Raw genomic sequence first — 21,153 nt, 5'->3', positions numbered from 1 at the left:
TTTAGCGGCTGACGGATTGGCCGGTGCAGCGACCGCCGTGGAGGCTCCGTAAAGGAGCTGGCGGCTTGAATTTATCAGCTGACGGCTCGGTCGGGACAACCGCCGTGGAGGTTCTGAAAAAGGAGCAAGCAGCTGCATTCAATAGGCTGACGGCTCCGCCGGTGCAGCTATCGCCATTAAGGCTCCGAGAGGGAGCAGGGTGCCGGATTCAGTAGGCTGACGGCACGGCCGGTGGCTACTGCCAATGAGGCTCCGAGAGGGAGCTTGTTTTGTGGCTCCTAGGGAGCAGGCGACTGGCTCAGGCTCAAAAAGGAGCCAGCCAGATGCCTGAAGGAAGCAACACCTGGCTCAGGGTTGCATTATATTCCTTCCCTCTAGACTCCGTTGAGGCTCCAGAATGGAGCAAGCCCGGACTCAGAGTCATTAGCAGGCGCGACCTGTCCAGTGAATATATAATAGAATTGTGCTCCTGGCTCAGGAGACACTTACAGGATGCTCCAGTCAGATGCCTGTTGGAAGCAACACCTGGCTCAGGGTTGCGTTATATATATATAGAGGGGAGAGGGGGGGAGAGGAGAGGGGGGAGAGAGGAGAGGGGGGAGAGAGGAGAGGTGGGGAGAGGAGAGGGGGGGAGGGGGGGTGAGAGCGGGAGAGGGGGGAGAGAGGGAGAGGGGGGAGAGACGGAGAGGGGCGAGAGGATGAGGGGGAGATGAGGAGGGGGGGGAGTGAGAGAGACGGGGGGGCAGAGGTAGGGGGGGATGAGGACGAGGGGGAGAGGGGAGAGGGGGGGGCGAGGGGGCGGAGAGAGAGGGGGGCGAGAGAGGAAGAGAGGTTGAGAGAGGGAGAGAGAGAGGGGGAGAGAGGAGGGGGGGAGAGAGAGAGGGGGAGAGAGGAGGGGGGGAGAGAGGAGAGGGGGGGAGAGGAGGGGAGAGAGGACGAGGCGGGTGGGAGAGAGGAGAGGGGGGGAGAGGAGAGGGGGGAGAGAGGAGGGGGGCGTGAGGGGTGTGCTGGAGAGGGGGGTGAGGTGGGGGAGGGGGAGGAGAGGGGGGAGATGAGGAAGAGAGAGAGAGGGGGGAGAGGAGAGGGGGGAGAGAGGAGAGGGGGGAGTGAGGGGGTGTGCTGAGGGGGGTGAGGTGAGGGGAGGGGGAGGAGAGGGGGGGGAGAGGAGAGGGGGGTGGGGAGAGGAGAGGGGGGGGAGAAGAGAGGGGTGGGAGAAGAGAGGGGGGAGAAGAGAGGGGGGAGAGGAGAGGGGGGAGAAGAGAGGGGGGGGGAGAGGAGAGGGGGGAGAGAGGAGAGGGGGGTGAGGTGAGGGGAGGGGGAGGAGGTGGGGGGGAGAGGAGGGGAGAGAGAGAGTGCCTTTTTATTTCAACCCAAACAACCATTTGCAGGCAGTGCTTTTTTAATTTAACCATATTTTCATTTTCAAACCACATTAAGGGTACTTACTCATAGTTGTGTGGACATTTGTTCAGTTTTATTCACAGCTCAGAGAAACGTGACCCTCTGCCTTCCTCCATCTTGAAGAGACTGAATGAGGCACACCACTTCCTGATTTTATAGTCCCTCCCCCCTGCCGCCAGCAGGGGCAGCAGAGAGAATGGGGAATTTTGTAAAATCATTAATATCTCTTTCATATTTCATCGACGGGAAAAATCCTTGGCACACATATACGGCGGAGGGGGGCTCTGAGCGAGGTGGCCAAAAATGACGGCCATAGGTGGCGGCGTTCTCTCGGAATTCGCAGCACAGATCGCCAAAACCGGTCAAGAACAGAGTTTTAGTAATATAGATGAGAGCTGCTGTCGATATTCAAGTCGGGGTTGGACGAACAGGTGGGAACAGATAACCTCCCGAATTTTTCCAGTTTACAAATCACAACCGATTATAAGACTCAGTTTCTGGTTGATTATTCCTTGCAAGAGAAGCCAAAATTTCCGTCCTATGGTCAATAGAGGAAACTATGTCTATCCAAGTGGAGACATCTCACAAAGGATGAGTAGTCTGCTCAAGAACAAGTGGGGTATATTTCTAATATTTTCTCAAGGTTGAGGAAAAGTGGCACCATGCCAAATCAGGTTATGATTTGGCTCGTCTGATCATGTGTTTGGATAACCAGTTTAAGATGGATAATTGTCATTCAGCAATTTAGCTGATTCAGAGGATTTTGGGCCTCAATCGATCTTGAAGATGCATACTTTTCCATATCAATACACGAGAGGCACAGATATATCTGCTGTTTCTTGATGACAAAGCCAGTGGTAGAAATTTTAGGCTCTACCTAGGGGTTCTGGCCTAGGCTATTTACAAAGATTCTAAAGTTAATGCTTCCCTACTCAGATCAAAAGGGCATTGTGTCATGGAGTTTATAGACGACATGCTTTTGCAGCTGATAAGACTCAAGGGTTTTTAACAGTAGATGCCTCTTACGACATTAAAGATGAGGCAACATGAATTATAATAGTGCCAATTTGGCCTACTCATTCAGGGCGTCCATTGTAAAAGGCGGCTGAAAGAAGCTCCTACTTACTCGAAGTCACGAGTGGTGGCTAGTTCAGCCTATTTCTCGTGCACCTAGCTCTGCACGGTTGTATGGGAAGTTTGTAAAGAGACACATGTGAACTACTTTTAAACAGAAGTAGCAGAGGTTTGTGGTTCTTTCAGTTTGGGCTTAGAGAAGTGATTATGTTATCACACAATTGACACTGCTAGTGCTGCTTTGTCATTCGTTCTGGAAGTGGTGGCGCTGCCCTGACAGCAGCGGCTCGCCTGCAGTCCGTTTGTTTTTAGTCGGGTCGCAACCGCACGCACCACAGCTCTTCCCGCTACGAAGTTGGCCAGCTCCGCGATGTCAGTTCCGCAGGCTCTGCAACTGGAGCCCTCAGGTTAGTCCCGGCCGGAGGTCGTCGCCGGCTCCACGATGTTAGGCCCAACGACATCCGAGACCCGACAGGGAATAGTCGAGATGTAAACGGTTTCCCCCACAGCCCCCCCACCACCCCCCACATATACACAGCTAAAAAAAGAATAAAAACTAACTCAAGACATACATTTAACAAGACAAAAATAAAAAAAGACAGACGACTGTAGTCGAGCCGCTGCCGTTTAGCGCCGCCACTCCCACACAAACACCGTCTGCGCTGAGGCCTAATGGCGGAGCTGGCGACCTCGAGACTCCGGAGGCAGAGCCAGTCAGGACTTGCCCTGGGCTCGCTCCCGTGAGTGCGGTCCAGCTTGGGGCTGGAACGGCGCTCCCGTGAGGGCGGCCTGGCGCGGGGCTGAGACTCCCGTGAGGGGCTGTGGTGCTCCCGTCGGGGCGGTCCGGCCCGAGGGTGGAACGGCGCTCCCATCAGAGCGGCCCAGCTCGAGGGAGGTACGACGCTCCCGTCGGAGCGGACCAGCTCGAGGGAGGTACGGCGTTCCCGTCGGAGCGGCCCAGCTCGAGGGAGGAACGGCGCTCCCGTCGTAGCGGCCCAGCTCGAGGGAGGAACGGCACTCACGCCGACCGCTGGACTGGAGGGCGGCAGCTTCGACCACCCCGGGCCGTGGTGTTTGAGCTGGCCCGTTTGCGGGGTTCGGTGAGCCGCGGGACTTTGTACCATAGCCCGGTGGGGTATCGCCTCAGCGCAGAGGGAGAAGAGGAGGGAAGAGACTGCAGCCCTAAGATTTTTGCCTCCACCACAGTGAGGAGGTGCTTGGAGGACTCACTGTGGTGGATGTTAATTTGTGTTTATTGTTGTTTATTATTGTATGTATGACTGCAGGCACGAAATTTCGTTCAGACCGTAAGGTCTGAATGACAATAAAGGTAATTCTAATTCTAATTCTCTCTAGTACTATAAGTGGGATAATAAATGATTGGTTATTCACCCACTGTTGACTAACGTTATGCAAGGTGTCTTATATGAATACTCTAAAGCCTAAACTCATAGTAGTGTGGAATGTGTATCGGTAAAAATTAGTATGCAGATATTCATCTGCTGTATTCCTAATGTGGAGCAGTATCTTTTAACTGCAGGCACGAAATTTCGTTCAGACCGTAAGGTCTGAATGACAATAAAGGTAATTCTAATTCTAATTCTCTCTAGTACTATAAGTGGGATAATAAATGATTGGTTATTCACCCACTGTTGACTAACGTTATGCAAGGTGTCTTATATGAACACTCTAAAGCCTAAACTCATAGTAGTGTGGAATGTGTATCAGTAAAAATTAGTATGCAGATATTCATCTGCTGTATTCCTAATGTGGAGCAGTATCTTTTAAGTTAATTATGCTTTTAGCAACCAATTTCAGCACAAAGAACACAGTCTTTATTCAATCTCCGGCTGGATCTCTAGGTCAAGTGTCAAGTCAAGTGAGTTTATTGTCATGTGTCCCTGATAGGACAATGAAATTCTTGCTTTGCTTTCAGCACACAACAAAGTAGGCATTTACTACAAAACAGATCTTTGTGTCCATATACCATTATATAAATAAACTGATAAAGTGCAAATAACATATAATGGGTTATTAATGATTAAAGTTTTGTCCGAGCCAGGTTTAATAGCCTGATGGCTGTGGGGAAGTAGCTATTCCTGAACCTGAGATGAGTGTGTGGCCAGGATGGTGTGGGTCTTTGATGATACTGCTAGCCTTTTTGAGGCAGCGACTGCGATAAATTCCCTCGATGGAAGGTCAGAGCCGATGATGGACTGGGCAGTGTTTACTACTCTTTGTAGTCTTTTCTTCTCCAGGGCGCTCAAGTTGCCATCCAAGCCACGATGCAACCGGTCAGCATTCTCTCTACTGTGCACCTGTAGAAGTTAGAGAGAGTCCTCCTTGACAAACCGACTCTCCGTAATCTTCTCCGGAAGTAGAGGCGCTGATGTGCTTTCTTGATAATTGCATTATTGTTCTCGGACCAGGAAAGATCTTCAGAGATGTGCACGCCCAGGAATTTGTAACTCTTGACCCTTTTAACCATGATATAAACGGGGCTGTGGGTCCCCATCCTACTCCTTCCAAAGTCCACAATCAGTTCCTTGGTTTTGCTGGTGTTGAGGGCCAGGTTATTGTGCTGGCACCATATGGACAGTTGCTCGATCTCTCTCCTATACTCTGACTCATCCCCATCAGTGATACGTCCCACAACGGTGGTGTCGTCAGCGAACTTGATGATGGAGTTCGTCCTGTGACCAGCTACGCAGTCATGAGTATAGAGTGAGTACAGCAGGGGGGTCATATATGACATGAGGCTAGCGTGTTATGGGAATGATCTCATAAAGCAAACGAGCACGGCTGGGTACAATTTGGAGTGGACAGCATACCCACTAGATCGGAGATTGGGGGTGTTTATTATGTATACAGGTACACTGAGCTTACTCGTACCTATGAGATGAAGGATAGTTTTCTTCATTGTTATTTAATAGTTTCACAAGAAATTGCCGGTGCAGACTATCTCAACATGAATAGAGTGTAAGCGGCTAATAGCGAGAGTGAATTCAAATAATTTCAAGTCTCACTCCACCAGGCAGCCAATAGAATGGATATTCCCCTTTGATCATCTTGCAATTGCAGGAGGCTCTCATAGTGCACTTTCAGAAGTTATAAATTGCGTTAAACATGTCTGGATGGTTGCAGATAGAATTCTGAACAGTGTTGCATGAGTTATTGTCTAACTCAAAGCCAATTGGGACTGTGATCCGATTAAGGGCAATGAACATGTATGTAAGTTAGCATCATGTTGTTAATAGCCCATGTCATTTCTACCATTTATGGTTTATCTGTTTAAGTGTTTCACACACAGATTGGTTTACTGCATGAAACCACAGAGCTTCGAAGGCTTCACGTAGTCTCTCACGAGACTTCGATATAAAATAGAAAGATTAAACGAGAACTTACCGTTTGAAGTTTGATCTTTATTTTATGAGAGGTTGAAGTGAGGGACTACGTGCCCTCCACTACCAACCCTGAATCTCATAAAGATCATTCAGTAAGTCAAGGATTATTAATCTTTCTATAGTTTAAGTTCGTGCAAGTGGTCTGTGGTTTCATACAGTTGCTCTGAAGATTGACGGGCATGCGGGCTGGCGGGCTCTTAACGTAGTCCCTCTCTTCAACCTCATAAAATAAAGATCAAACTTCAAATGGTAAGTTCTCGTTTAACCTTTCTATTAAATTTTAATTGGTGCCAGCGAGTCTGTTGTCTGGTCCTGGTGTGTTAAACATGGTTAGAGTATGGTTTAAGCTTATTTAACAATTGCAAGAAGATAAGAAAGGAGTGAGGCAAGGTTAAATTGCCATTTGATATTTCTCATGCATTTCCCAACAGGATTACTAGAACAATGAAATCAAATTGTAGTCATGTGTACTGTTTCACTCAGAAGTCATACATTAGTACGGTATTCCTGAATTGTGCATCACAATGTACATTTTCTCAATAAACTGCTATGAGAGCTCTGCATTGCTGAGGCATATTCTTTGGAAATGAAATGAATCTTAATTGTATAAAAGCCAGTCACTAAATATTAATACTCTGCAAAGTGATATATAGCTATATATATTGTGGTAATTCTGTTGGCATATTTATTGGTTTGAAAGAATAGAATGAATGAACAATAAACAGCCTCGGGTTTTTTTTGAGGCATACCACAATAATTATGTTCTGCAATTTATTTTGTGTTTTAATCGTTTCAAAATAAGTAAAACAATAACAACTAATACTTTTCAATGTTTTTATCAGGAAAAACCAATGCAACAGATAGAAATCTACTGCCAAAAGATTGAGGAGATAAGAAATTTGCCGCCTTTGATTGCAGAATGCCTTGAGAAGTGCGCACTTGATGCTGTTTATTTTATATGTCAGGTATTGTCATTGCAAAATAATTATTAAAAATATATAGCTAATATTTATTCTTTTAAAAGGCTGATGCAAACTTTATAAATTTACCCTTCCAGGACAAGTCTGAAGCTCAACTTTTAGAAATATTGAAGCGTTATAATTTGACCAAATTTGGGAAATTGGTGTCAACAATAATTGAAAATTCATGGGAAAAAGACTACAGTGGAATGTTTTTGGAAGATCCTGATTCAGTTCTCAGGCATTTACTTAACTGGTCAGCAGCAAAGACAATTTTTCAGTTACTTGGTAAGGTAACAATTTTGGTAAGAAATTGTTAGTGATGGCAGCCTTGACACTCGTGTTTGTTATAACTTGAGTGCATTTTACAGTCTTTGGCTATTAAAAGTCTGTTGTGTAGACCAGAAATTGTCTATGAACCTCTGTATAGCTATGGAGCATGAGAATTTTATCAAAGGGGAGAGGGGAGGGGAGAAGGGTAGGGGCGAGTGGAGAAGGAGGGATGGGGGCAGGAGGGGGGAAGAGGGGGGTGGAGGTAAGAGGGGAGTTCAGTCTACACCCACAGAATCCATCCCTGTGAAAGTTATAGAGACGGTGATTGGATCTGGTAGCGGACCAATACATCTATAAATAAAACTGAACGACTCGGGAATCTTTTCATTTGCACAATTGATTTTATTGTATTAATTTTAATATATTAATGTTTAAAATCCATGCATTGAAGGAAGAATATTCCACAGCCCCTAACTGGGCGTCACCTGCATGACAGCATACGTCAGCGTGTATGTCGTGCAACTTGACGGTTTTACGGGCGTCAGTCACTGACATTCCACAGTTGCCGAAAAAAATCGCAAAGCGGGACAGGCCCTTAACAGCGGGCCAGGTAACACCACTGGAGACCATGGATAGATGATGTTGGGACCCTACTTCAGACTGATTCGTTCTGCTGTGTTTCTCCAGCACTTTGTGACGTTTCACCATAAAACCAGGCACTGATGCCGCTGGTCTACACCAGCAACATGGTCTTCACCCACTAAAGGGCCTGTCCCACTTTCAAGACTTAATTCAAAACCTCTGCTGAATTTAAAGGACCTAAAAAAAAATCAAGATCGTGGTAATCTACAAACTCCTACGACCTTCCCACGACTATTTCGATGCCCTCCTTACAAGTAAAAAGTTGCAATTTATTTCATCCCGACCATTTTTTTACTCATGGAAAAAGCATCCCGACTTACTTGATGTCACAAGTACCTACGGCTGGCATAACGAGTCGCTACGATATATCTACGACCTCCTACGGACTCGTTACGAACATTCTGCGAGTTTGAATCAAGGGGAAAACTCGGGAGAATTCGTGAATAACTCGTAAAAGTGGGACAGGCCCTTAAACGGTCTTGTGTCACAACCGTTGTTGCGGCTCATGTAGTAGCCCGTGGCCTGCAGTGCTTTCTTCAGGCCGCTGCCAGCAGCAGGACACACTCGGTCAACATGGAGTTCTCCCCCCCCACCCTCCTATCACCAACTTTTTCAGTTTGGGAGTGCTACACAGTGATTTACTTACACTATAATTGTTATTCCCCATCAGGCTCTCAAGGAACATTTTTAGTTTCAAAATGTTAGTTTCCTTTCCAAGTGCCTGAAACATAATTGACAAAAGCAGTGATTTTTCAACTTAGGTACACAAGCTGTAGGGGGTCATAATGTTTTTACATAGTGGAGCCAGTTCAGTCAGAACTTAAAGATGTAATTGGATATGCCTTGTTCTTGGGTCAAGTCAAGTCAAGTTTATTCGTCACATATGCATACGAGATGTGCAGTGAAATGAAAAGTGGCAATGCTTGCGGATTGTGCAAAAAAAAAACGACAAAAATAATGGAACAGAATCAGTAATTACATATTTATGGGGGGAAAAAAGAAAAAAACAGCAATTAAAAGACACCACACAACAGTAAATTGGTACAGTAAGTTAGTCCCTGGTGAGATAGGAGTTTACAGTCCTAATGGCCTCTGGGAAGAAACTCCTTCTCATCCTCTCTGTTTTCACAGCATGGTAACAGAGGCTTTTGCCTGACCTTAGCAGCTGGAACAGTCTGTTGCTGGGGTGGAAGGGGTCCCCCATAATGTTGCTGGCTCTGGATCTGCAACTTCTGTTGTATAGTTCCTGCAGAGGGGTGAGTGTAGTTTCCATAGTGCGTTCGGCCGAATGCACTACTCTCTGCAGAGCCTTCTTATCTTGGGCAGAGCAGTTCCCAAACCAGATTGTGATGTTTCCGGACAAAATGCTTTCCACAGCAGCTGAGTAGAAGCACTGGAGGATCCTCAGAGACACTCTGAATTTCCTCAATTGCCCGATATGGTAAAGGCACTGTCTTGCCTTACTCACCAGTGTGGCAACGTGCGATGTCCATGTCAGATCCTCTGAGATGTGGACTCCCAGGTATTTAAAGCAGCTCAACCTATCCATAGTATCCCCATTTATCTTCAGTGGTGTGTACGTCCTCAGATTTTGTGCCCTCCTAAAGTCCAATGTCAGCTCCTTAGTTTTTTTTGACATTCAAGAGGAGGCTGTTGTCCTGACACCAGAGTGCCAGATAAGTGACCTCTTCTCGGTAGGCCTTCTCATTATTTTCGGTGATCAGGCCCACCACCACAGTGTCATCAGCAAACTTGATTATAGAATAGGAGCTGAACCTAGCCACACAGTCATGTGTGTACAGGGAGTACAGTAGGGGGTTGAGGACGCAACCCTGGTGGGATCCTGTGCTCAGGGTGAGGGACTTCGATGTATTTCCTCCCATCTTGACTACCTGAGGCCTGGCGGTGAGAAAGTCCACGACCCAGGCACACGGGGGTGTTGAGCCCCAATTCCAGCAGCTTCTCAGTTAGTCTGGTGGGGACTGTCGTGTTGAAGGCTGAACTGAAGTCTATGAACAGCATCCTCACATAGCCCCCCCCTTCTGGATGTCAAGGTGAGAGAGAGCGGTGTGCAGAATCTGGGAGACCGCATTGTCCGTGGATCTGTTCGGACGGTATGTGAATTGTAGCGGGTCCATGTTGCGAGGGAGGAAGGCGCAGATGTGTTTCTTGACCAGCCTCTCAAAGCATTTCTGGACTACCGATATGAGGGCTACCGGACGGTAGTCATTCAGACAGGCTGGGGAGGCATTCTTTGATACAGGTACAATGATGGATCTTTTGAAGCAGGCAGGGATCATGGACTTGGCCAGGGAGAGGTTGAATATTGTAGTGAGCACCGGAGCTAGCTGCGTAGCACAAGACTTAAGTACTCGCCCAAATATGCCATCTGGGCCTCCAGCTTTCCTCGTGTTCACACATGTCAGAGCCCTCCTCGCGTCGTGCTCGGACAACGAGAGTGTGTACCCATCCCCAGCGGTGGCCCTCCCTCCAGCCTCGCTAGCCAGCGCACTGGCGGTGTTGTCGTTAGCCTGCAAGCCTGGGGTGATGTTGCCCGTCTTGAAACGAGCGTAGAAAGAGTTCAGGTCATCAGCTTGGGAGGTCCTGGCACCTGGTAGTTGGTTATAGTCCGTAGCCCCTGCCAAAGGCGTCTGGTGTCCTGCTTGCTCCATCTGTGACTGTACTTCCTTTTTGCGCCCTTCGCAGTCGGTAGGACTCTACTTTGTAGACGTCCATTTTTCCGGATGCCAGGCCAGAGTTGTAGGCAGCGGTGCGAGCATTCAAGGCAACACGAACGGACCTGTCCACCCATGGTTTTTGATTCGGAAAGATGCTAACCCTTACCGTGGGGACAATGTTATCGGCTATTGTTGCAATGAAGTCCGTGACCGCTTCCGCGAACTCACTGACGTCACGAACTTGCTTGGAACATATTCCAGTCGACATCTGTCAGTGCATCATGCAGCATGGTCTCTGACTGGTCGGACCACCGTTTTACGTCCCTCGTCTGTGCCGCTTCCCGTACCATCATCTGTTTATACTCCGGCAGCAGGAAAATGGCAGCGGGGCGTAGCCCTTCCGGAACGGCGTATAGCAGTGGTCCAATGTTCTTTCCCCCCTGGTGGCACACGTGATGTGTTGGTAGAAGTTCGGCATGACCTTCTTGAGATTTGATTTATTAAAATCTCCAGCCACCACCATAGCCGCATCCGGGTTCTTGTTTTGATGTCGACATAGCACATCGTGTAGGGCCGATAGTGCCATGTCGGTGTCCGCATGCGGTGGAATGTTGACGGCTGTGACGATCACTAAACTGAACGCCCGGGGAAGGTAGAAAGGACGGCATGAGATCGTCAGATGCTCCAGGTCCGGCGAGCAGGAACCTGTGCTGGTTTCATTCAAATGATATGGTAACAACTCATCAAGACAAATGGAGGCAAGGTGGTGCAGTGGTAGAGTTGTTGCCTTACAGCCCCAAAGGCCCGGGCTCAGTCCAGACTGCGGTGCTGACTTTCCGCGCTGTATCTCTAAATTAAACTGAGCGATTGCACATGATTCATGTAGGTTATATTTTACCTTTAGATAACTATGAAAATAGGAGTAATCGTGAGCAAAACTAGTTGTGCCATATTCAATTTCAATTTTTAACAACTTAATGTTTGAATGGTGCTTTTATAAACTGAAATTGGTTCTAAATTTCTGATTCTGTATCAACCTTTATCTGGTACAATTTTATCCTATTTAAAAAAATAGATAGCAAAGTCACTGAACAGTTCTCAAAGCCAGTTAAAGATTTGATGGAAATGGTGGTTCAAATATTCCGAGGTGTGATGAGGGACCTTTTGGATGGCTCTGTCAAAATAAAACATTTAGAGCGGATCTTAAAGAAGAAGGACAACTTTATAGCTTTGCATGAGACAAGTAAGTTGTTTTTATTGAACTGCTGCATTTGAAAAAAACATATCTCTTCATGAAAATGCCGAAAGGAAATGCATGAGTTTTTATATGAACTTTTTGTTTTGCAGAGCAAGATGAATCTTTCAAAGAAATAAATCTACGTCAGATATTGACTTGGCGACAAAAGGAATTGGATAGATTCCGTGAAGAACGTAATTGGGTGGATAGTTTCTTGAAAATGTGCCATAAAATTGATGTACATGTGAAAGGTAACATTTTTATGCATTACCTTTTATTTACATCTTAATCCATTTTCTGAAAGATTTTGGATTAAGGGTTTTGAAGTTACAATCATCGTGTTTGGAAAGGAAGTTTTACATAATGACACATGATACTTTCTCCTGCAACTGCAGGAGGTGCAACACCTGTCCCCATACCTCCTCCCTTGACTCCGTCCTGGGACCCCGACAGTCCTTTCAGGTGAGGCAGAGGTTCCCTTGTATCTCCTCCAACCTCATCTACTGTATCTGCTGTTCCTGGTGTGGACTCCTGTATATTAGCAAGACATAGCGCAGGCTCGGCTATCGTTTTGCAGAACACCACCGCTCAGTCTGCCTAGATCTACATGATCTCCCGGTTGCTAAACACTTTAACTCCCCCTCCCATTCCCATACTGACTAATCTGTCCTGTGCCTCCTCCAATGTCAGAGTGAGGCCCAACGCAAATTGGAGAAACAGCACCTCATATTGCACCCCTCCTCCAACCTAGTTCTCCGATTAGTTTTGCTGATCTCCAGATTAAATGTTACTGATTATATGCCTCGTTGTCACCTTCCTCTCTGCTAAAAATGATCCTTTATCGTCGTCCCCTTTTGATCTTTCCTTTTCACACCTTACCCCTCCATATCTCTGTCTCTCTCTCCCCTGACTTAATCTAAAGAAGGGTCTCGACAAGAAACATCATCCATTCCTTCTCTCCAGAGATTCTGCCGGTCCCACTGAGTTACTCTGGCATTTTGTGTCTATCTTCGGTGTAAACCAATATCTGCGGTTCCTTCCTACACATGATTTACTAGGCTGATCACGTGTTTACTAGGCTGATCTTCGTATCCGGTATGTGAGTATTGGATCTGATTGTATGTCTCTCATTGGGTACTCGCAGGGGAATATATTTTCATAAGGGAACACTATCCCTCATTTAAAAACATTGTATATTTAATATTAGTTGCTCCAGAATAAATCTAAACTGAGACTCGCTAATATGCCTGTCATGTTTAAGACAGTATAGAATTAGTAGTTGCACATTTATTTTACTGGGGAAAAAAATATTAAGATTCAGTGTAGGAAGAAAGCTGTTGTATTTCTCTAAAATATTAACCTGATTTCCCCTTTAATTGTAGTGGAAATCGATGAACTTAAAAATTTGTTTGATCATGATGTTCGGGAAATGAAGCTGAATGAAGTTGTGACGATAGAGCAGATTGGTGCTCAGTATATTGAACCATACATCCCTATGGTTAGTTATTTCTCCTTAAGTGAAGAGATAAAACAAATGGCAAGTGCCATTGACCGCTTCAAAGACAGCTACATTTTACAAATGTGCTGGGAAAAAGAGGCACAACATATCTATGTTAGCAATGAACAACAGAACAAACCACTTGAAGAAGTGTACAAGTCTCTTGAAGAAGCTTGTACCATGATTTGGAATCCGTGTTTTGACCAGTATAAGGACATTTTTGTAAAAATAAAGGAGGGCAGTCTTACTTTTGCAGAGGTTGATAACATTTTTAAAGACTATCGTGATCAATATGAAAAACTGAGAAGTGATTTAAAGATTATGTGTAGAATAGACGGCAATACTAAGGCCAAATGGATAGAAGAGCGAATCCGACAAATTAAGGAATACCACCAACTACACTTGGCTGTTGAATCTGCCCAAATAATTGCAAAAGTGAAGAGTGTTCTTAACCTTACTGGAAACTTCACTGTTCTGGAAACATTACTAAATGTGGTGAGTATGAATATTTCCTATTAAGTTTTTATCCTCTTAAGATATTGAATGTTGAATGGGCTAAGATTTCAAATGAAGCCACTTTCACTCCCAAATTGAATATTAGTATCATTGTTCTTAATCCAAAAAAACCTGCTTTGCTGATGTTGACAAAGTCCTGTTAGATCTTTCTTGCACAGTTGGAGGCTCAGTGCCTCTGTGCACACTCTCAAGGTGGCTGCAAGTGGAAATGAGACTGTTCCTCGAACCTTCTGCGATGTATGAATGCCAAATCTCCTAGAATTTATCTTTGCCATAAAAGGCCAGGGTAGCATTACAGTATTCTTTGTCCAAGCACAACAAAGGATCCTTTGCTTATGTTACATCATGTAACCTCGCTCGTGCCATATTGGATTTCTAAAATCGAAGATTGAATTAGTACCATGCTTGGATCTGGAAGAATACGAAACACATCAACACCAGTGTTGTATTTGGTTCTATTGATTGCCTTCTCCCAACTTTGATTGAGGATTTTCCATGAATGGGACCATGGTCCGTCAAAAATTTGTGTCCAGAAGACGTACGTAAATACGTTTAGTGGAAATGGGTCGAAACACTCAGCTACCCCCTTCCTAGGCTACCCTAGAGGTCGCCTACCATTGTTCATTAGTGTCAATTTACTGGCTGGGGACATCAACCTCAACCCTGGCCCAAAAGGTCAGCACCGTGGACGTAAACCAAAGTACCCGTGTGGTTTGTGCTCATTTGCTGTTAAAGATTCTGGCATTCAGTGCTCGATGTGCACAAGTTGGTTTCACCTGAACTGCTCCAATGTGTCAAACGACACTTTTGGTTTTCACTCCAAAAATCCAAATGCCATCTGGTTATGCCCATTGTGCGATGTCATCAATCTTGCTAGCTTATCTTTTGACTCGTCAAGCGACCTTACAAGTATGCTCAACTTGAGCATTTCATTTGAAAGTCTCACATCTCTGAGTGATGACCCTGATTGTGACGTATGGAATCATGAGAATTTAAGATCATCCAGCCCAATTTGTGCTGGACACTTACCGAAAATAACGCTTAAAAAAACTGCTCCTGGGTGGCCTTGTGGAACGACATCCAAAGCAACACCAACATCCAAAGCAGAGAAAAACCCTCTGCTGATATGTGCGAAGACAAAGGATGGCTGGACCGTTGTTGGGAAAGATGGTAAAAGTAATACCCCTGATGATGACAATCCTCCATCCTCCCCCTACACCAATTATCACACCCGTCAACATGTTAATGGACAAAGTAATGCGTGTAATGGTGATGCTCAAAAGGAGATTCATGGTACAGGTGCACAACCTTTTATCCGAAATTCCAAATAACGAAAAGCTCCGAATAACGGACATTTTTTCGGTCCTTGAAGAAAGGTCCTTGAAGACGTTCCCCGAGGGCGGCCCACAGAGGTGACAGCGGAACCTCCGGTCGGTCCTCCAACAAAGGGGAACTAAATCCACATTCATAAAAGAGAAGGTGAGAGTATATTGGGTGAGTGTATATTGCGCGGGAGGGTAGGAATCATTGTAAATCATTGCTTAAATGTTAGTCAGTTAGTTTGGAGGGCTTTTGGGGGGAACTTTAATTCTTAGTCCCCTACCTGGTCGGAGAAGCGGGGAGCGGGCAATGCCTTACCGGGCCGCCGTGCAGTAAGCTCCGGACCGCTGTGCCGCGGCTCCCAACATCGTGGAGCTGGGGCTGTGGCCGGCTGCGCTGGATTTGGATTTGTAGCGCCGCGCAGCCAGGGGTAGAGTTCGCCGTGGTCGGAGCTACAACCGGCGCCGCCCGTGGCCGGACCACCGCAGCCCCAGCTCCACGATGTTAGGAGTCGGCGGCCACAGCGGTCCGGGCTGCGGTGGTCCGGCCACGGGCGGCGCCGGTTGTAGCTCCGACCACGGCGAACTCTACCCCTGGCTGCGCGGCGCTACAAATCCAAATCCAGCGTGGCCGGACACCCGCAGCCCCAGCTTTGTGATGTGGGAGCCGCGGCACAGTACTGCACGGCGACCCGGAAAGGCATTGCCCGCTCCCCGCCTCTCTGACCAGGTAGGAGACTAAGAATTAAAGTTCCCCCCTTCACCCCCACCACATAAAATCCCTCCAAACTAACTGACTAACATTTAAGCAATGATTTACAATGATTCTCCGGTCTCCGGGGAGAAGGCAGCCGCTCCAGACTTTCCAAGCCGCCAGCGTTACCTACCTAATCTACGCTAAAAATCGTCCATTCCGAAACCCGAACATTTCCGATATCCGAAATGTGTCTGGTCCCAAGGCTTTCGGATAAAAGGTTGTGCACCTGTACCAACAAAGATATTTTTTTTGTTTTTTGTTTTTGTTTATTTTATTAGAAGTTAATACAGTACAAAACAATTGGCACCTAATTTTAGGTGCCAACTATGTCATACCGTAATCCATTCTATGTACAACTTCTAGTTTTATGTTATGAGAAGGAAGTAAGCAAGACAAGAAAAAGAAAACAATAGAAAGGGGAAAAAGTAGAAAAATAGATGGTAGAGAGTAGAAAAACGTGAAGTGTGTATATAAAATATAATTAAAAAAAAAAAAAAAAATAGAAGAGAAGGCCCCTTAAAAGAGAATTTTTCAAATCTATATTCGGAGATGTAAATCTATCCACGTCATGAACTGAAATCAGCAATCCTTATGGTACCGCTGCATCACATGATTCCAAAAAGTCGATGAAAGGAGACCAACTCCTTAAGAATTGGTCATATTTATCTATTATTCGGAGTCTCATTTCTTCAAGGCGTGCTATGTCCATCATATTCCTAATCCACATTTTAACAGTTGGTATGGTTGTATTTTTCCAAAATTTAAGTATCAATTTCTTTCCAATTATTAACCCATAATTAAAAAAAACATTTTGGTCTTTATTTAAATTGGTATCTTCTCCTATTATTCGAAATATAATCCATTCCATTTTGGGTTCTATTCTTGACTTGAAGAGCTTTGTAAATATATCAAATATATCACTCCAAAATTTATTCAACTTTGTACATCCTACAAATGAATGTGTTATATTAGCGTTTTGAAACAAACATTTATCACATCTGGGAGAGACGTTTGGATAAAATTTATTCAACCTCGTTTTGGAATAATATAGTCTATGTAATAATTTGAATTGAATTAAATTATGTCTTGCATTAATAGAACAGTTATGTGTATTTATCAGATACTTTTCCCATCTATCCTTCGAGATCTTTATCATTAGCTCATGTTCCCAATCTTCCCTTAGTGCTTCTGTTGAGGGTGATTCTCTATATAATATATTATTATAAAAGTATGATATTAATTTTTGTGAATCAGCCTTAATATTCATTGCTTCTTCTAAAGGGTCTAAAAATATAGTTTGAAATCTATGTATATATTTCTTCATAAAGTCACATACCTGTATATATTTAAAATATTGATTATCCTTCAATTTAAATTTTAATTTTAATTGTTGAAATGATAACAGTTTGCCCAATTCATACATATCCCCTACTTTTCTAATCCCCAGTCTATCCCATTGTTGATATGTGTTGTCGATGAGAGAAGGTTTGAATGCGGGGTTGTTCAATAGTGGGGTTAGTACTGATAAATTATTTAATTTCAAGGATACTTTTATTTGTTTCCAAATTCTTATTATATTGTGAATAATTGGGTTCTTCTTATATATTATACTATTCAATTTTATCGGTGAGAGCAGGATCGTTCCTATATCGTGCGGATAGCACTCCTCTTTCTCCATTCTTATCCACTCCAACTGCTGAGTGGAACTATCCAGCCAGTACATTATGTTCTTAATATGCACTGCCCAGTAGTAATACATAAAGTTAGGTAATGATAAACCCCCAACTTCTTTAGATTTGCACAAATGCTTTCGTTGAATTCTATGTATTCTGTAATCCCATATAAAATTAGTGATAGTGGAATCTAGTTTTTTGAAAAAATATTTTGGAATATATATTGGGATCGCTTGAAACAAATATATTAATTGTGGTAAGAAAGTCATTTTTATAGCGTTAATTCTACCTATCAATGAGAGCGGAAGCGTTTTCCAAAATTTAATCATATCATTCAATTTATTTAATAGTGGTATAAAATTGGCACTAAATAATGATTTGTGTCTTCTCGTAATTTGAATACCCAGATACTTGAATTTTTCTGTTGCAATTTTGAAGGGGAATTTTAGTAAGTGTCTCGAATCCTGTGGTTTTAAAGACATAATTTCGCTTTTATTCCAATTTATTCTATATCCTGAAAAAGAGCCGAATTCCTCAATTAGTGTTAATAAGGTGGGTATACTCGTTTGTGTATTAGTAATATATAAAAGGATATCATCAGCATATAGTGAAATTTTATTCTTTGAGTCCTTAGTGTTATATCCGTGAATATTCGGGTGATTTCTAATCCTTTCGGCCAACGGTTCTATCATAAGGGCAAATAGCAATGGTGATAAGGCACACCCTTGCCTATTACCCCTTGATAAGTAAAATTTTGGAGATAGCGTATTGTTAGTTAGTATTCTTGCCGTAGGTCTATCGTAAAGTAGTTTAACCCATCTAATAAAATTCTCTCCCAGTATTGAATTTTTGGAGTACCTTGTATAAATACTGCCATTCTACTTGATCAAATGCCTTCTCTGCATCCAGCGTGACAACTGAAATATCTTCATTGTCCTCATTATGAGAGTACATTATATTGAAAAGCCTTCTCAAATTATTAAATGATTGTCTTTTGGGTATAAATCCCGTTTGATCCGTATTTATTAAATTGTTAATATAATTATTTAGCCTTCTAGCTAGAATCTTTGCTAAAATTTTCTGATCCGTATTTAGTAGTGAAATAGCTCTATAAGAACCCGGTTCATCTAAATCTTTATCTTTTTTTGGTATGTGTTATTGTTGCTTCTGCTAGGGTTTCTGGTAGTTTATTTTCAATATAAGCCTGCGTGTATAAATTGAATAATCTTGGTACAATTGACTCCTGAAATCTTTTATAAAATTCATTACTAAAACCGTCTGGTCCTGGGGTCTTCCCATTTTTCAGTGAGTTTATTATTTGTTTTATTTCTTCATTAGTATTCCGTGCTCCTAATTGCTCTTGTTCTAAACTATCCAATTTTGGGAGCTTGCAATTATCTAAAAAATATGTAATTTTACTTACATCTGTATTTATTTTAGATGTATATAAATTGTGATAAAATTGGGCAAACCTCTTATTAATATCCTTAGGCAGTGTTAAAAACTCACCCTTATCCGATTTAATTTTAGTAATAGTTTTTTCCTTTTCTCGTTGCTTCAGTTGCCTCGCAAGTAGTTTATGTGGCTTATCCCCAAATTCGAAGTGTGCTTGTTTTGTAATTTGGAATAATCTTATTACTCTAGCCGATAGTATTCTATTGCCTTTATATTTCAATAAAGTTATCTTATTATGTTTATTTATGGTTGGGTCAGTTGCATTGTCCAGTTCTAGTAGTTTTATTTTCTATCCGCTGAAGTTCTCTTTTATTTTCCTTATTTTGAAAACTTTGGTAAGAAATTATGACACCGCGAATATATGCCTTGAAGGTTTCCCATAATAACGGTGCAGAAATACCCGGCGTGTCATTTATTTCGAAAAAAAGTTTTATTTGTTCTTTTATATACTCATAACCCTGCGGGTTATTTAATATAAGTACATTGAATCTCCAAAAAGGTTTTATACTCGGCATTCCCTCAATTTTAAGTATAAAAATCAATGGTGAATGATCAGAAATAATACCATTATGATATGATGGTTTATTCGTATACGGGATTAATTTTGTGTCCAATAAAAAATAGTCAATTCGCGAATAAGTTTTGTGAACTGATGAATAAAATGAGTATTCCCTACCACTTGGATTTGCTATTCTCCAAATATCAGCTATGTTATTATTTTTTATATAAGTATTTAAAAATTCACAGGTCTTAGTTTTAACAAGACGCTTCCCTAGCTTTATTGATTTATCTAAGTATGGATCTGTAACACAGTTAAAATCTCCCCCCATTATTATATTTTGATAATTATGCTCTGCGATTAAATCTATTATTTTCCTAAAAAATTGTGGGTTATCAAAATTAGGCGCGTAAATATTTATCATAGGTAATGGTGTATTGTAAATTTCTCCCGTGACGGTAACATATCTTCCCTCTTTATCAGATATAGATTTCTTTAATTTAAAAGGTTTTCCCTTCCGAATTATAATAGCATGTGATGCAGCCAAGTACCTCGGAATCCCGAATCCAGAGTTGTCCATAATTTCTACAGTAGTTTCTACAGTGGTTTTACATCTTCTGACACTATTAAACATAATTAAGGGAAAGAGAAAAACATAAAATAAAGTGTACATAAAAATTATTAAATCATACAACACATAATTGTGAATAAACAAAAAAGTGAATGTAATTTATCAAAAAAGCGATAAATTACAAAAAAGCCACCTAAGGTAGCTAGGTTTGTTTTTAAATTGACCTCCGTCGATGAGATTATGCACTGGGCCTTATCCCCCTATTAGAATTTGACCCAACGTTAGTCGGTTCCATCTAATTGTTACCAAAATTATCATATCAGGTCAGTTAATCGCTGAACAGTTTAAAATAAAATAAAATAAAATAAAAGGGAAGGTAGAAGATTTGGATTAAAATAAAAGAAATTATGGGTTAAAGTACCTCGTCAATAATTACACTGTTCATTTACCTGTATGTTAATTAATTCATAATTAGTATTTAGTATTTAAAATATATGACTAACCTCCCCCATCCTTCCTGCTATATAGTTAGTCGTGTTAGTATAGTACATTACGCCTTTAACGTTAGTTGAGTTTATTGCGCGTAAGTGGTTAATTAGTTAGTTATATATATAAATAATAGGTCATATAGTGTGGAACAGATGCCTCATATCATGGCCATTTCAAAAGGAGACGGTCTCATAGTTCTCCGTGCTGAAGGGTTTGGTGACGAGCTTGCGACCTTGAGCTTCCATCTGTGCTTTCAGTTCAGAAGTTTAATTCGGCCTCTGTTATTGAACAACACATTCTTGTGGTAACCGTCTGAAGCGTTCTAGTGTCTTAATTGAAACAGAAAAAACAAAGTTCCACAGATAAAATGTCTATGTTCCTCGAATTTTGTTTAAAATCTCCTGGGCATATTTGCAAGCGGAGTCCGGGTCCGTGAATGAGCGTTGCTTAGCATTAAACGTAATTAGCATTTTCGCTGGATAGATCACGCCATAACGAACTTCAGAATGTCCATATAAAATACTGCTTGCCCTTTTAAACTCGCATCTTTTTCCCAAAATTTCCCGAGGATAATCCCTGTAGAATCTTACGATATTATCAGCAAATGTAAGATTTTCTCCATAGGTTATCTTCTTTAATAGAGTTTCCAAAGTTGAAATATCCAGGAACTTTACAATAATTTGCCTTGGTTTAGCATTATCATGTTTT

At 42.9% G+C, this 21,153-nt stretch overlaps 1 protein-coding gene across 1 annotated transcript in view; it reads left to right on the top strand.

Moving 5' to 3' along the window:
* The window catches only part of LOC116987734 (E3 ubiquitin-protein ligase rnf213-alpha-like), a 145,335-nt gene that overhangs the window by 17,281 nt on the left and 106,901 nt on the right, over positions 1-21,153 (top strand). Inside the window, exons 6-10 of the mRNA XM_033043966.1 lie at positions 6,722-6,844; positions 6,937-7,126; positions 11,507-11,674; positions 11,779-11,919; positions 13,051-13,661. Of these exons, the coding sequence (XP_032899857.1) occupies positions 6,722-6,844; positions 6,937-7,126; positions 11,507-11,674; positions 11,779-11,919; positions 13,051-13,661 (1,233 nt within the window). The remainder of the gene's footprint in view (positions 1-6,721; positions 6,845-6,936; positions 7,127-11,506; positions 11,675-11,778; positions 11,920-13,050; positions 13,662-21,153) is intronic.

The sequence above is a fragment of the Amblyraja radiata genome, chromosome 26 (genome assembly GCF_010909765.2).
Source record: "Amblyraja radiata isolate CabotCenter1 chromosome 26, sAmbRad1.1.pri, whole genome shotgun sequence".
NCBI lineage: Eukaryota > Metazoa > Chordata > Chondrichthyes > Rajiformes > Rajidae > Amblyraja > Amblyraja radiata.
The sequence above is the reverse complement of the archived record's forward strand: the minus strand, read 5'-3'. Positions and strand labels throughout refer to the sequence as shown.